This window comes from Orbicella franksi, chromosome 7 (genome assembly GCF_964199315.1).
Source record: "Orbicella franksi chromosome 7, jaOrbFran1.1, whole genome shotgun sequence".
Classification (NCBI taxonomy): Eukaryota; Metazoa; Cnidaria; class Anthozoa; order Scleractinia; family Merulinidae; genus Orbicella; species Orbicella franksi.
The window spans coordinates 5,985,210-5,999,834 of record NC_138151.1 but is presented as its reverse complement, the minus strand read 5'-3'; the positions used below and the strand labels follow the sequence as shown (position 1 = coordinate 5,999,834).

General features: G+C 40.4%; 2 protein-coding genes and 1 pseudogene across 3 annotated transcripts in view; 2 read left to right on the top strand and 1 right to left on the bottom strand.

Annotated features, from left to right (window-relative positions):
* The window catches only part of LOC145493272 (uncharacterized), a 219,932-nt gene that overhangs the window by 100,086 nt on the left and 105,221 nt on the right, over positions 1-14,625 (top strand). The gene's annotated exons all lie outside the window — the stretch shown is intronic.
* On the top strand, positions 769-4,621 carry LOC145492785 (uncharacterized; annotated as a pseudogene).
* LOC145492786 (recQ-like DNA helicase Blm) lies at positions 5,948-8,186 on the bottom strand. Its single transcript, XM_081472169.1, has 2 exons — positions 7,474-8,186; positions 5,948-7,079 (listed from the first exon to the last, which is right to left on the bottom strand). The coding sequence occupies exons 1-2, from the start codon at positions 8,097-8,099 to the stop codon at positions 5,948-5,950; spliced, it is 1,758 nt and encodes a 585-aa protein (XP_081328295.1). The 5' UTR covers positions 8,100-8,186.

Genomic DNA, 14,625 nt, shown 5'->3' with positions numbered 1-14,625 from the left:
GAAAAGCTTCGTCCAAGAATCTATGTAGCTGCATTTTTTCTCGTGCCAGGGCCTTGCCGGTTGAGAGAGACAGAGAGAAAGCTGGCTCTCGGTATGAAAACTGGGGGAGGTGGGGATGCTGGTGTAGTGATGTTGTGACTGATTTTTTCCGCAATCGCGAGACTACATAGTTCGTTGGCTAAAGAGAACAAAATAACAAACGAACACCACTATTGCTACAAAGGTGTCCGTATGATCTGATCGATGGAGAACCCTACAAAAGCAGAAACTTCAGAAGCGTTTACGAGGGGGGCGTAAGGGTTTGCGGTGATGCGGTTTTGCGTTATTTTTGGTGCGGTTTTGCGGTAATTTTCGTTTTAACTCGCGGTATTGCGGTTTCAAAACACTAAGCGGTTTGCGGTTATTACAACCTTTAAGTCGCGGTTTTCCACTGAACGTGAACTCTTTACGAGACAAGAAGGTCACAATCCCGGAAGTAACATTTATTCCGCGTTCCACAACTAGCACAGGGTCGTCCAAGGTAATCAGTCACCCAGTGCAAGATGTACAGGATCAGTGACAGAGTTTTTTCAAAGTCAAGGGAGATATCAGTACTCGTGCAAGTACATGACCCACATACTTGGCATTTGGTTAGTAGTAAACAGAGTATAATAGTGTAGTACAATATACCGTTAGCGTTATGATGGTACGTTTAATGTTAACGTACAATGTTATCAGAATATATCACAAGTCTTGCTGACGTCAGCTTTCATATTGTGGCCTCTATGTACGTGCGGTTTCCAACCTCGTTCCCAGGGTCTTTTCCCTGGCTTGGGGGTGGGGCGGGAAAAGACCCTGGGATCGGCCGGTGAATCCTTCATATTGATTGGTTGATTGTTTTAAATAATTAATGCAAAATTTGGCCAAATAAAGATAATTTATGCATTATGCCGAAATAAAAATGGCGGAAAGTATGTCCACTCCGACGAAGATTTCTCCTCGCAATCCAGTTTGCAGACTCTGTGGTGATTCTCACGAGAGTCGCTATATGCTTCGAATATTCAGCAAAGCTGGTTCATCAAAAGATCTGTGCGCTAAAGTCCATAAAACGTGTGGCATAAAAATTTCGGAAGACGATATGAGGTCAAAGGTTTTATGTAGGGGTTGTGTTTCATTCGTGAACAAGATGGAACAGTTTATTCAGAGAGCCCAATCCATAGAGAATACACCGTTAGACCAAAGCTCAGAATATGCTGTAAAGCGATGCGTTCAGCTCTCACCTTCTTCGCTTCAGCCGTCGAAGCGTTTATCATCGAATATGCCATCCGAAAGCTCTGTGCACGTGGATGAGCCGTCGAAGCCAATCACACCAACAAGAAAGCAGCTCTCCTTCTCAACTCCACAAGCTGCGACAATTTTAATGCCTAAATCAACCGGAGAGAACTACTCAGCCTCTTCTACGGATCAGCCGAGAAGAAATGCTTCGACGTCTGCAGAACAGTCGTCTTTCTCAACACCGCAAGATGCTACCGGCGTGACCGCGGTGCTAATGTCTAAATCAAAAGGACATGATTGCACAATCACTTCCTTGGATCAGCTGTCGAGGCGAACGACATTAAGTTCGGTAGAGCAGCCTTCATTTCCAACTCAGCAAGCTGCAACTGTTCTAAGGCCTAAATCAACAGGAGACAATGACTGTACATCATTATTTGAAGGGCAGTCGTTATTGACTGAAAGACAGCAGAAAATGATTGTACAAGCTGTCAGCCACAAGGATGCAATTGTATTGGCGGCTATCTTGAAAGATCACTGTCCAAGTGTTGTCAGAGAGTTGAAGAGAACCGTTAGTGAGGAGTTGAAAACATCGTGTGCAGAGCTGTGCAAGCGTTCTCAAGGTTCCATTTTATATGGAAATGATTATGACAGCATGAAAGACTTTGATTTCAGCAAAGTTTGGCTTGAATTGAAGACGAACCTCCCTTTCTTTGTTGAGCTCATGAACGCAATGTCTGGCAAGGAGAACTCCGTCACAGAAACAAAGCTTGAACTTCAAGTAAAGTACAGTTTTTTGTACTCGATCCTTATGAACGAGAGGTGGCATGAACTCAACCTGGTGAAACGTGTGAATACAGTTCTCATCATTGAAGGTGGATGTACCAAAAAGGTCAGTAATATAATTTATAAGTTGATGATGTATAAAAAATTCATTGCTTTCCTTTATTATGTCCCTTACTCCCACTGCGTGAGTGGCATCAATTCATCCATTGAATACAATCTATGGTTGATCCTCTTTTCATACAAAGCTTGACAGAACTTTTGTTATTGTTTGGTAGTTTGGTGTCAAAAGTGAGTGATCAGTTAGGCTGTGATTGAGATTGTATTTGAAGAATTCATTAGAAAGCATGTAATGTATAGGATATTTACACAGCGGCGTGAAGATATGAATTTTATTTTTTGGTGGTAAAGCAAGATTCTACAAACGAGTGCAGCGAGTGAGAAAAATATTGTTTTGACACACCATGTAATCAGTTGTCTTTTCATGTATAGACAACTAACTGTTTGCAAGCACAACCATGAAAGTCATAAATATCCTCACTAGCGGGGATATGGCCAATATGCCACTTGGGTCCTGGATTTAGTTTCCTATGGATTTTATGTGTATTACATTTCCAGTAGAACACTCATGTCCATATAATAATAAGTGATCTTTGCAATGAATTGAAAATAAGAGATCAGTATTGCATGTATGCTGAATTTGACACTTTTATTTCTGCTCCCCTTGTAATAGCTTCAAGAACGACTGAATAAACTTGGCGTGTGCCTGTCGACTGGGAGAAGGGATACCCTGCTAAAGCTCTTAGGAGGTCACTTTTCGGATATAGTGGTGCAGCAAGTAAAGAAAGGAAGTGTGTTCCGAGGCACTGGTGACAACTGGGACCTGAAAATTTTGAAGGGTCACATGAGAAAGGAAATCCAGAATGATGATCTGCACTTGTTTGCCAGTAACCTGATTGAAAACAGAATCGACTTCAATCACTTGCCCAATGAGAGCCCCAAAGGCAACATTAGAGATTTTCCTCGACATAATTTTTCTTTAAATGTACCGGAATGGAAAAGGTATGCAGAATGTGCCAAAATCATTGTTGGGCGAATTGTTCTTGAGTTCTTTCCCAAATTTAAGTTCTTGAAAGCTGTTATCCCTGAGCACATTTCTCATGAGTACAGCCAACAAATGTCAGAGAAGTCCATCATAGTAAGCCTGCCAATCATCAATGCAAATGAAGCAAAGTATGATGATTGTGTTAACATTTTAAGAACCTATGAAAAGTGGATTGCTGAAATCTATGTTCAAGCAGGGCTGCTAGATGAAATGCCACACACAGATAATCCACCAATTCCTGAAGGACCTGCAGCACCTGGACAGACAAATGCACACCGACAAGACACCCATGATGACCCAATGAGAGATATGAAGATTGCATTTGCAGGTGATCAGCTAACTCGTGTGAGATTTGCAGGTGCCAAAGATTTGCTGTCTGGTTCACACACAGCAGCTGATCGTTTTGAACATTGCTCGCCCTTTAAACCAGTGATGTGGCATACCAAAGCATCCCTTTTACAGTATTCATACTCGTTTCTTCACAAAGCAGAGTCTGTCAATCAAGTTGGCACCTTAAAGTACTTCAGGGAGAAATACAATAGGAGGAATGCTACCCCTTCCAAAGTTCTTGACTCCTATGAAGGAAGCGAAGAGTTGTTCCTCAGTGTGGGGAAAGCCTACATAGTAACTGCTGCCCTGAACTTTTTTGAATTTTGGGATGTCAGACCTTGAGGAGAGGCCCTCATTACATAAATTCCCAGAAAACATTGCGCGTGAGACCTTAGAAAACAAGAAGAAATACTTTGATGATGCTTTTGGCAAGTTCATTGACAAGTTCCTTTTACAGAAAGTAGATGTCAATGACTGCTGCAATGATGATGACTATGTCAAGAATTATGCCCTTTGTTTTATTTTCTTGGCTATTCTTGTCATGCAAATGAAGGACACTGCAGCAGAGGGAGATGGCAGCAGAAATCTCATCAACCAAAAACTCTTGCTGTCAGTTTTCAAGTCAGTGGGGGCTTACAGCAAATATGCCATTGAAATGTTTGTGAGTATAGCCCAAATTGAGTGCCTATTAACTCCACGCCTGGCTGAACAGTTCAAATGGAGATTTTTTGTAAATTGGAGGGGTGGTGCTGGAAGGAATATTGAAGACGACCTGGCCCAAGAAATTTCCAACCGTTGCAGTAAAAGCATTGTCCAGAGGCAGGGACCAAACAAAACCCTGAACTCTATAAGCAAGGTCTGCAAAGCAACCACTGGCATCCATCAGATTGTAGAAGAATTTGACTCTTCTGTAGGGATCCACAAGACATCTGTGCAACATACAACACATGACTCACTTAAAGATGAGAAAGAAATGGTGTCTGACCTATTGCGATTGAATCCTTTCAATCATATGCCAGCAAGATTTCATGACAGCTTCCCTGACATTAAAAGGTCTCCTCTAAGGTATTTAAACATTGTGGACTATCATCAGTGGCTAGCCAAACACTTGGAAGAGTTATCAACTTAGACATACACTTAGATGAAGATCACTGAGGGCCTAGTTAATCAATAGCATTCTTTAGGAGAGTAAATCAATGTTCACAGTATTTACAATTTATGATGATGTTCTAATCATCATCAGAGATCATCAGTTCTACATATAGTATTGTGCTCAGATATGAGTGAAAAGAACAAAATTAATGTTAAAAGAAAAAAGATCAATGTCACGGTAACAACATAATTAATTAAATATCAATAGTGTATTTTAATAGAGTAAATCAAAGTTCACAGTATTTACAATTTATGGTGATGTTCTGATCATCATCAGAGTTCATTTCAGTTTTACATCTAGTATTGTGCTGAGATAATCATATATGCATGATAAGAACAAATGTAGACAAACTGATCAGTGTCATGGTAACAACAGAAATAATTAAATATCAATAGTGTATTTTAAGAGTAAATCAAGAACTATCTACAGGTCACAGTATTTACAATTTATGAAGTTCTGATCATCTTCAGAGTTCATTTCAATTCTACACATAGTATTGTGCTCAGATATATGTGTGATAAGTGAAATGTAGACAAGCTGATCAGTGTCATGGCAACAACACAGAAATAATTAAATATCAATAGTGTATTTTAAGACAGTAAATCCAGATATATCTATAGCAGTTCACAGTATTTACAATTTATGATGATGTTCTGATCATCATCAGAGTCCATTTCAGTTCTACACATAGTACTGTGCTCAGATATAAGCGAAAAGAACAAATGTAGACAAACTGATCAGTGTCATGGCAACAACATGGAAATAATTAAATATCAATAGTGTGTTTTAAGACAGTAAATCCAGATATATCTACAGCAGTTCACAGTATTTACAATTTATGATGATGCTCTGATCATCATCAGAGTTCATTTCAATTCTACACATAGTACTGTGCTCAGATATAAGCGAAAAGAACAAATGTAGACAAACTGATCAGTGCCATGGCAACAACACGGAAATAATTAAATATCAATAGTGTGTTTTACGACAGTAAATCCAGATATATCTACAGCAGTTCACAGTATTTACAATGTATGATGATGTTCTGATCATCATCAGAGTCCATTTCAGTTCTACACATAGTACTGTGCTCAGATATAAGCGAAAAGAACAAATGTAGACAAACTGATCAGTGTCATGGCAACAACACGGAAATAACTAAATATCAATAGTGTGTTTTAAGAGAATAAATCAAGATATATCTATAGTAGTTGACAAAATTTACAAGTTATGTTGATGTTCTAATCTTCGGAGTTCATTTTAGTTTGACATGTTAACAGGAGTATGCTCAGATATAGGCGAACAGAACATTTTAAGTTGATGCTCTAATCATCATCGGAGTCCATTTCAGTTGTACACATAACAGTGTGTGCAGATATAAGTGAAAAGATCTGAGAAGAACAGGTTTCATCCCATATGCCAAATGATTTCAACAAGTCTGCTTCTGACTCAATAAATTCCACTCCCTCCACAACCTTTGCAGCCAGATTCTTATCTACAGAAATGTCAAATAGCCTTGAACACTCTGATGTCACTTTGGACTCGTGGTCAGAAATTGCACTCTTGATTAACCTTTCAAGGATAACGCGGTTATCGTTAGATAGAAATCTGACCTTGCTTCTAATAGCTTGGGGTAGATCCTCTTCAGTTGTTTTGAACTTGTCATCGCATATGCAGCAACAGTTCTCTTGTTGAACACTGGAGAATCCAAAGTAATCCAGAAGGAGTTTCCGTTGACAGGTGTCTTCTGATCTACAATATGACTTCATTGATTCTTCCACATGTTTTTTATTATTTCCAATATCAGAGTTATTGTAATAAAGTGTAGCACATGATGAAAGTCCCATACGGCCGGCACGACCAATTTCTTGCATGTAAGCTTCTAGGCTACTTGGTGGTGTTATGTGAATGATGTTGGTCACATAAGGAGCATCAACACCCATGCCAAGTGCTGATGTTGCAAATAGCACCCTCACCCTTGATTGTTCTTTCTTTATTTCTGATATTATGTCTTTCTTCATGCGACTCGTTTGGGGGGCATGGAACTGTGCAAACAGTCTTGCAGTGGGTTCTAATGTTTCACCAACACACTGTTTGGCTTTCAATATTCTTTCAAATAAGCCATAAGCATATCCGCAGTATTTCAGTTTTAGGTAAATGATTGTCATTGGGTAGTTTTCTCTTTGAATTGCCAGTTCATTGGCTATGGGTTTAAGGATTCTGTCATAACCTTCATTCCCATGATGATTACTCAGACGCACTTTCTTGTCCAGGTATATGTTCACTCGGTTAGGGTTTCGTGCAACAATTTTACAGTCATTTTTCAATCGCAGACTTTGTTTCAAGTCTCTCAGTAAACGAGGTGGTGCTGTTGCTGTCAGAGCCATTGTAGGTACATTGGGAAAGAATGCCTTCAACACTGACAGGTCTTTGAAGTCTTTTCTAAAATCTTCACCCCTGAAAAGGAAAAAGAAACCCTGAGCTACAAATCTTCAAACATAAGTGCAATGAGGCATACTAACAAAATTTTTGTTTAAAAGTAAGAATGTTTACTTAGTAGTATCTTGTTATTATGGTTCAGTTGTAAGAGCATGGCATGGAGACAGTGTATGATGTTCCAATAAGCAGTGTAAAAATCATAGAATTCACTGATGAATTATCAATATAGTTCATAGAGTAAAATTGTCATCGTTTATAAACAGATAGAGAATAGAGCATATTTTTTCCGAATTGTAGTCGCAATGTAAATACTTGTCGGTGCTGTAACCGTGATTTAGATTTCCCGGAAATAAGCTAAGTCTGTAACAAACATGACATGAATAGACAAGGAATGAATATTTTACGCACTTACCATAATTCAACACAGTGAGCTTCGTCAACAATGCAGGCAACAACATTCTCCTGGAAGACTTTGCTTCCCATTAGCTCTCGACCTTCCTTACTTAATAGAGCCTCTGGATGGGCGAATACAATTGAAGTGTTGCCATTAACAACATCTCGAGGAAACTTCGTTGAATTCGGGACCACGTGCTCGCTTGGTTCTTGTTCATTTCCGAACAAATTCTCGGCCGGTTCCTTCTCGTTTACAGCAAGCTGTAAGACATCAGCGGTTATCCTGCGAGCTTTTAAGACTTTCAGCTGATCTTCAATGATGGAATTTAATGGACATACCACAATAACTATGTTCTTGGTGGTCTTCACAGGAATAGAATGAGGTAGAAGGTGAAAGAGCATTGACTTGCCAAATCCAGTAGGTAGGACTCCAATAACATCCTGACCTTTCAGCATATATTCAAAACACTTCATTTGAAGAGGTTTTAAATTTAAAGGTGGAAAATTACCGTTATTTAAGGAAAATCCGACTCGACGAAGCACTGACAAAAACTTTGGTTCACTCGACGAGACCGCCATCTTGAAAGTTCCGTTTAACATATGATAATTTAGTACACCCAAGATATTTGGGTGTTCTGAGATCATGTGACCAGCCGATCCCAGGGCCTTTTCCCGCCCCACCCCCAAGCCAGGGAAAAGACCCTGGGAACGAGGTTGGTGCGGTTTCGGTATTCGGGAAAAAATCCGATGCGGTTTGCGGTTTTTTGGCGTATTACTGTGCGGTTTTGCGGTTTTCGGACTCCCCTTACGCCCCCCTCGTTTACAGTTCGTAAAGATGCTCAGAGTCAAATGTTAGATGACCGGAAAGATGAAAAAAAAAACAAGAAGACGGTAGAGGTCATTGAAGATAAAGATTTTAAACGGCTCATGACAATCAACATGAACGGAGAAGGATCTGCAAATAGGCGGAGGGAGCTAATTATATCAACTATTAAGGACTTCTCGGCCTCTGTGATATTTTGTCAAGAAGTTCCAGGAAAATTCGAGGAAGTGGTAATTGCGGAATGTGGCAATTATTGCTCTTCATATCGTTCGAAGAAAACTGAAGTTAAAGTAGCAGTGATGTGGCGCAAGACTGATTTTCAGGGCAAAGAAGTAGACCTTGAGGATTCTTCAATCAAAGAAATTGTGGAAAGGCTTGGGAAAGGTCCTAACGTAGACGTGCGTGAGATACGCACAAGAACTGCCATGGTTAAATTGACATGTAAAACAACAAAAGTGTCCTTCTTGGCAGTTTCATGGCACGGGCCATATTTTCCAATGAGAAAAACTATAACCACTAAAGAATTGGAACCAGCATTAAAAGCATTGGATGGTCTCGTTTGGTTCTCGCGTGAAGTTTGTGGGAAGGAAAAGCTATCCTTGTTTATCATTGGAGGGGACTTTAACCTTATCACAAGTATAGTTGATCTAACACAATACAAAGGGGTAACGATATGGGCACGTTATGATTTATGCGCTCGAGATAAAAGGAGGTTGGCGGAGGCGTTGCAACAGAAACGTAGCCAGTTTTGTTTCATCCCGTACAAAGATACCTTTATCGTCTCAGTTGCGGTTCCTTCTGATAAACGTCTTATGGCAGAGGACATCACAGTGCCTTTGGCAGCGCCTCTCGAGCCAAAGAATGAAAGGAGCACAATTCCACTGCTGGATCATGAGCCTGTCTTCCAACATGTGCGGCCGCACAAGAAACATTTCATCAAACAAGATAAAGGTAAACTGGAACAGCATTTAATTTACAGTCGTGCATTTTTCTGGCCGACTTTTGTTTATATAACAAAGTTGTGATTACGCAAAAAAGTTGATGTTAGGCTTTCTCAAAGTCCACTTTCGAATTCCATTTTATTTTCCCCCTTCTTCTCGCGCGGTTCTCGGGTCAGAAAACGTAGGCATCTACGGTAAGGACATTCCAGAAGCAGAGAAACGGCCGAATAGGGACTGAAAACAGCTTTTCGCAGTTTCAAAACACTCTTTTTGTTATTCAAATTTGCCAACTTTTTCAGGTGAATAATACAGCTGATTGCTTCAACAGCCAACAGATCTTTGTCTGGACTTAAACAACGCCGTAGGTTATACGATCGTTATTTGCATAAACAACAATTCTGTTCAGTGGATATGTTGAATGATTCAATTTATTGAATTTGAAACCTCTCTACACATTTTATAGTAACGTAATTCTAACTGATCTTAAGCTGGGTTTTATAAAGGCTGTTCCGTAGGAAATATATAAAAGATTACGCGGTATATTTTTGCTCATCTGCACACGTGAAGTGTTCCCGGCGCTCTATGTGAATTTCCTTCTCGTTCAACGAACTGAGGAAATGGACTGCTCGTGGTCAAGTTAACCATTCCATTTTCCTTTCATAAAACGCCGGTTAGTCAATGTTAACCCGGAGCCAGTCAGAAAGCAAGACATGCAGTTTCCGGAGCAAACTTTAAGAGGAACAGAAATCTCAGAGATGAAATTTTCGAAACTTAAGAAATATTACTGGATAAGTCTGCAGTTCCCGAGATATACTTAAAGAAAATTTACCGTTATGTAACTTCAAACTTTAAAATTGTCGGATCAGTTAATGAGCGCGTACAAAGCTGCAAGGTATAATGTCAATTTAGACCGCACCCAGTTTTTTAATACTACTTTATATCCAAAGAAATAATTGGAATCGAAGTCATTATTTCGAGGAAATTTTCTCTGAGACGCCGTCCGGCATTTCTTGGGCATGCAAAAACCAAGTTTATATCGAGGTGGTATTATAACGCGAAAAACATAATGAAAAAGCCAGTCGGAAAAGGGTAACCGCTGAAAAATGTAAGGTTATGGGTAACACATTAATTAAAGGGGCAGTCTTACCAAGATTTAGTGCTACTTGAAAATCCAATGAAGGTGTAGGTATTAATTGGAAATCCACAAGTGGTTGCCTAACCTTGCTAAAATGCACCGTACTAGTCACGAAAGTTGTTTACAACTGTTGTGGCTTCGGATGAGTAGGAAAGAAGTGGTCTAAAGCTTGAAAATGTCGGGCCGACGTTTTCAAGTTTGACAATGTTACTTGGAGGAAAAAATCATTGATCTCTTAGAGATTGAATTTATGCCTTTTTTTTGTCGTTTTAAGGTTACTTTGCTGATCAGTGAGTGCACCTTCATAATTCTAGCATAGTTTGCACAAAAACTTAGAAGACCTCTCGTGATACTGCCCCTTTAACACGATGTTTTGGTGTAATTTTTTAAGACAGTAAAAACGCTTCATTTTGAGCCAGCGGTTCACCTGTTTTTACAAGATTAATGTCGAACATACAACCGAGCAACTCTCAACTTGTAGCTGGCAAAACACCAGATCTTTTATATAGCTGCGAATATACCTTTATACCATCTTTGTGACCGAGCTATTTAACAAGCTTCAACTTATAGCTTCAGTAGCTTTATCCTTGAGTTCCACCCCTTTGTTATATCAAATGTAGTTTCAATCGAGCCCAATCGGGTCACATCTAAAATTTGAAAAAGTGCAAAGAGAGAGACGATTGTTTATAACAATACATTCTTCCCAACACTTGGTAGCCTTTGAAGTTTCCAATAGCGTCTTAGCAGGTAAAAAGGTATAAGCATAAGCCAGCCGACAGAAACAGTGGTCTCTTGGTAGACGCAGTAAGATTTTGGTAATTAACGCCTTTTGTTATGAAAATTTGCTTAAAAAAGGCTCTACCTAACATCATCTTACTAAGTCTACGTATCAGGGTTGCTTATGCTTATGCGATAGTGAAAACCAGCCTTTAAAGTTTGAGGTGTATTTGAGTATGTGATATTGTATTTATGTCATTATAGACTTGCTTTGACACGTAACACTGATCTATGTTAAATATCAGTAATAATTCTCCCCACATACACATTCACAGAGGACACATCAGACAAGACGACAAATGAGAAAGGTAGACCAGAGTTAACACCTGAGACTACAGCGCGTACGCCTAAAGTGGGTTCAAGTGCTTCAGGCGTTCAAAGGAAGCTTTTTAAAGATGGTAAGAGTGTTTTTGTCATTTGCATCTTAATCGAAAAATTTACAAAATCCTTGATCGCGATTGGTTCCGGCTCCGTGCGCATGTTTGTCACGAAATCGGCGCGCGATCACTCAAGTGCAGGTATCCAACTACAACTTTTTGTAATTGGATACCTGAGACTGGACACCTACGCCATTCACACGTCAGTTATGCTCTTTCTCAATTTTTTTTTTATTTAAAAAAATATTCGTACAGGACCTAGCTTACATTACATCACTCTACATTCATTACTCAACATCTCTACTTATTATATTTCTGTGGTTATTGAATTAATCACTAGTAATCTCTAGTACTTATTTTGTACTTATCCTAACGGTCACTTACTAACAGTCACTTACAGCGTTACTACCATTACATTGCTAAACAAAACATGACTTACATCACAATAAAAAGCTCACAATTCACTAATTGAGCTTACTTGCCTACTTAAAATTATCCTCTTTCTCATTTTCCCTACAATTTTTGAAACTTATGGAAAACGTTACAGACTTTTTCGTTGAAACAACGTTCTCAAAACACCTTATTCTCGATATTTGTTACCGGATGCGATTAGTTCAATTCTACTTCGTGTCTTACAATTTTGAACTTTGTGGAGTGTAATTAATTTGTCTGAAATTATACACGTGATTTCAAAGTCGAAGGAGCGCGCGGCAAGAGTTCTACTAGAAATCACGTATGATTTCTGACCAAAGTTGCACTCCACTGAGTTCAATCACCACTTTACTTCATCAACTTTGTACCAGTATTTTATTGATTGAGTGGTCCGTTTTTTTTAAGACGAACTGGAAATGCTCTTATATCTTATTTTGTGTGTAGAACAGAAAGAGATGCGATTTAGAGCAAACAACAGTGCTGGCTTTCCTGCAATTCGATTGTTTACTTTATACAAACGTTTTGTTTTAGTGGCAAAAATAGTGCGATTAGTGAATAAATCGCACTGCTGAGGGCCAATCAGATTGCAAGGATCACCAGTGATGTCAAAATAGATGTAATAAGCATGGGCAATCGTATGACACCAATATCACGCGTGTTTACGGAAGCCGCAGAAATTGCCGAGTCGCGTATTAAGTAACTTCCGACCAAAATCTCCAAATTCCAATTTGTCCACTTCCACTATCCTAGTCGAAAGGAATCGGAGAAAAACCCTCGGAGCGAGGCGAGAACCAATAACAAATTCAACTCACTTGTGACTTCGGGCCGGCATCGTGCCGAGGCCATGGACATTGGTGGAAGGCGAGCACTCTCATCACTGCACCCTTACCGTGCCTTTCTCTACCCAGGTGTGGTACATTTACAGGTTAACGCACTCATTGCTCGTGAATTATCGGGATTAACCTGTACTCGTTCACTAAAAATGCACTCGAAATTTTCAATACCGCACTCGGCAAAGCCTCGTGTGGTATTGAAATTTCTGGTTCATTGTTAGTGTTACACTCTACTCAATCTCGCACAGGAACTACTACAAAACTACAATGGCAACACGTTTTCTCATCGATCCTCGTTTCGTTTTCATTCTCTCCAACGCGTGGGATTTTCGATCCCATAATAATAAGTAACCTGGGGCTGGGCCCAGTCCCTCACGTTCTACTTGTAACACACTCCCCTCCAACAGAAATGTCGTCCCGACATTATAACAGGAAATACAAAACCAAAAAGAACAATGGTTAGGAGGGAGCGTCAGTTCTCATCATGTTTCAAACTGAATACCTATTGTGGCAGTTCCATTATCCGCAGGTTTTGTCTTTAACAGTTTGTAACTAGAGGGAAAATCCAACGCAAATTTCGCTTATGAGTTAAATCACAGAAGGCGAGCAACAGGTCTGCTTGTCCATGGTTAATACTCGGAGTAATCAGTTGTGACTTCAGGAGTGTTCATTACTGGTTTGTCCATATGGGCTGTGGTATATACTGCAGCTGTGGAATAAATGGGATGTGCGGGGTGCAGTGAATACACCGGCAGTGAGGTACAAGCCAGTTGGCCATGACTTGGTAGGGAAGTATCACCTGAGGGCATTGAATTGCGTTTACTACTGGGTGTAAACGTTGGTACTCGGGTACCCCCATCTGACTGTAAGTCAGAATCTGAGGGGGTCGTCTCTCCCTTCTAGGTCGCGTAGCTCCCTCTAGGTGTTCCTCTGAATCTGAATTGTCACTTTCCTCAGGGGCCATATCAGTCACATCTAGAACGGATGAATTTGGCACTGATGAGTCACCAGTGTCCACTTGTGGGTCAGGTTGGTCCCTGGTATCTGACATAGTGGCACAATCTTCATTATCACAGTGGTCCTGTGGGTCCATGGGAGGGGTGTCTACTTCCGCCGGAAAGGCTATTTCATGGGTGACTGGAGAGGACAGTGTGTTCATCTCATACTCATCATCGGAACTCTCTCCAATGTCTTCAGGCTGAGGTGGCACTCTAGGTCTTAGTTGGGTGGTCTTGGATGATGCTCTCGTTGGTTTAGGCAGTGGTAAAGCATCACAAGGAAGTAGCAAGTTACGGTGTAACACTCGTTGTTTCCCACGGCCAAGTTCTGGCTTTACTCGATAGACTGGACTATCAGATATGCGTTCCTCAACTACATAAATTTGCTCTTCCCAGTGTGAACGGAGCTTTCCAGGTCCTCCCCTTTCTGAAAGGTTTCTAACAAGTACGCGGTCGCCGGGGAGTAAGACTGCTGCGGAAGCCTTCTTGTCGTAATACACTTTACTCCTGGCTGACGATTTCTGGGTGTTCCTAGATGCTAGGTCGTAGGCCCGTCTCATATCTGCTTGCCACGTCTTTACATAGTCCTGGTAATCACCCTGTTGAAGGTCGTTGTCTAGGTCAAACAGCAAATCAACTGGTAATCGTGGGGAACGGCCAAACATCAAGTAAAATGGCGAGAACCCAGTCGTTTCGTGTCTTGTGCAGTTGTACGCATGTATAAGCTTGTTTAAGGAATCTTTCCAGTTCGATTTCTTGTCCTCCGGGAGGGTCCTTAGCATCGAGAGTAACGTTCGGTTCATGCGTTCTACCTGGCCATTGCCCTGTGGGTGGTATGGAGTGGTTCGCGAGCTG

Excerpts from the sequence above, each read along its gene's own strand:
- LOC145492786 (XM_081472169.1), bottom strand. The coding sequence starts at position 8,099 with ATGATCTCAGAACACCCAAATATCTTGGGTGTACTAAATTATCATATG. Across the intron at positions 7,080-7,473 it reads GCTCACTGTGTTGAATTATG|GGGTGAAGATTTTAGAAAAG; the intron begins GTAAGTGCGTAA and ends TTTCCTTTTCAG.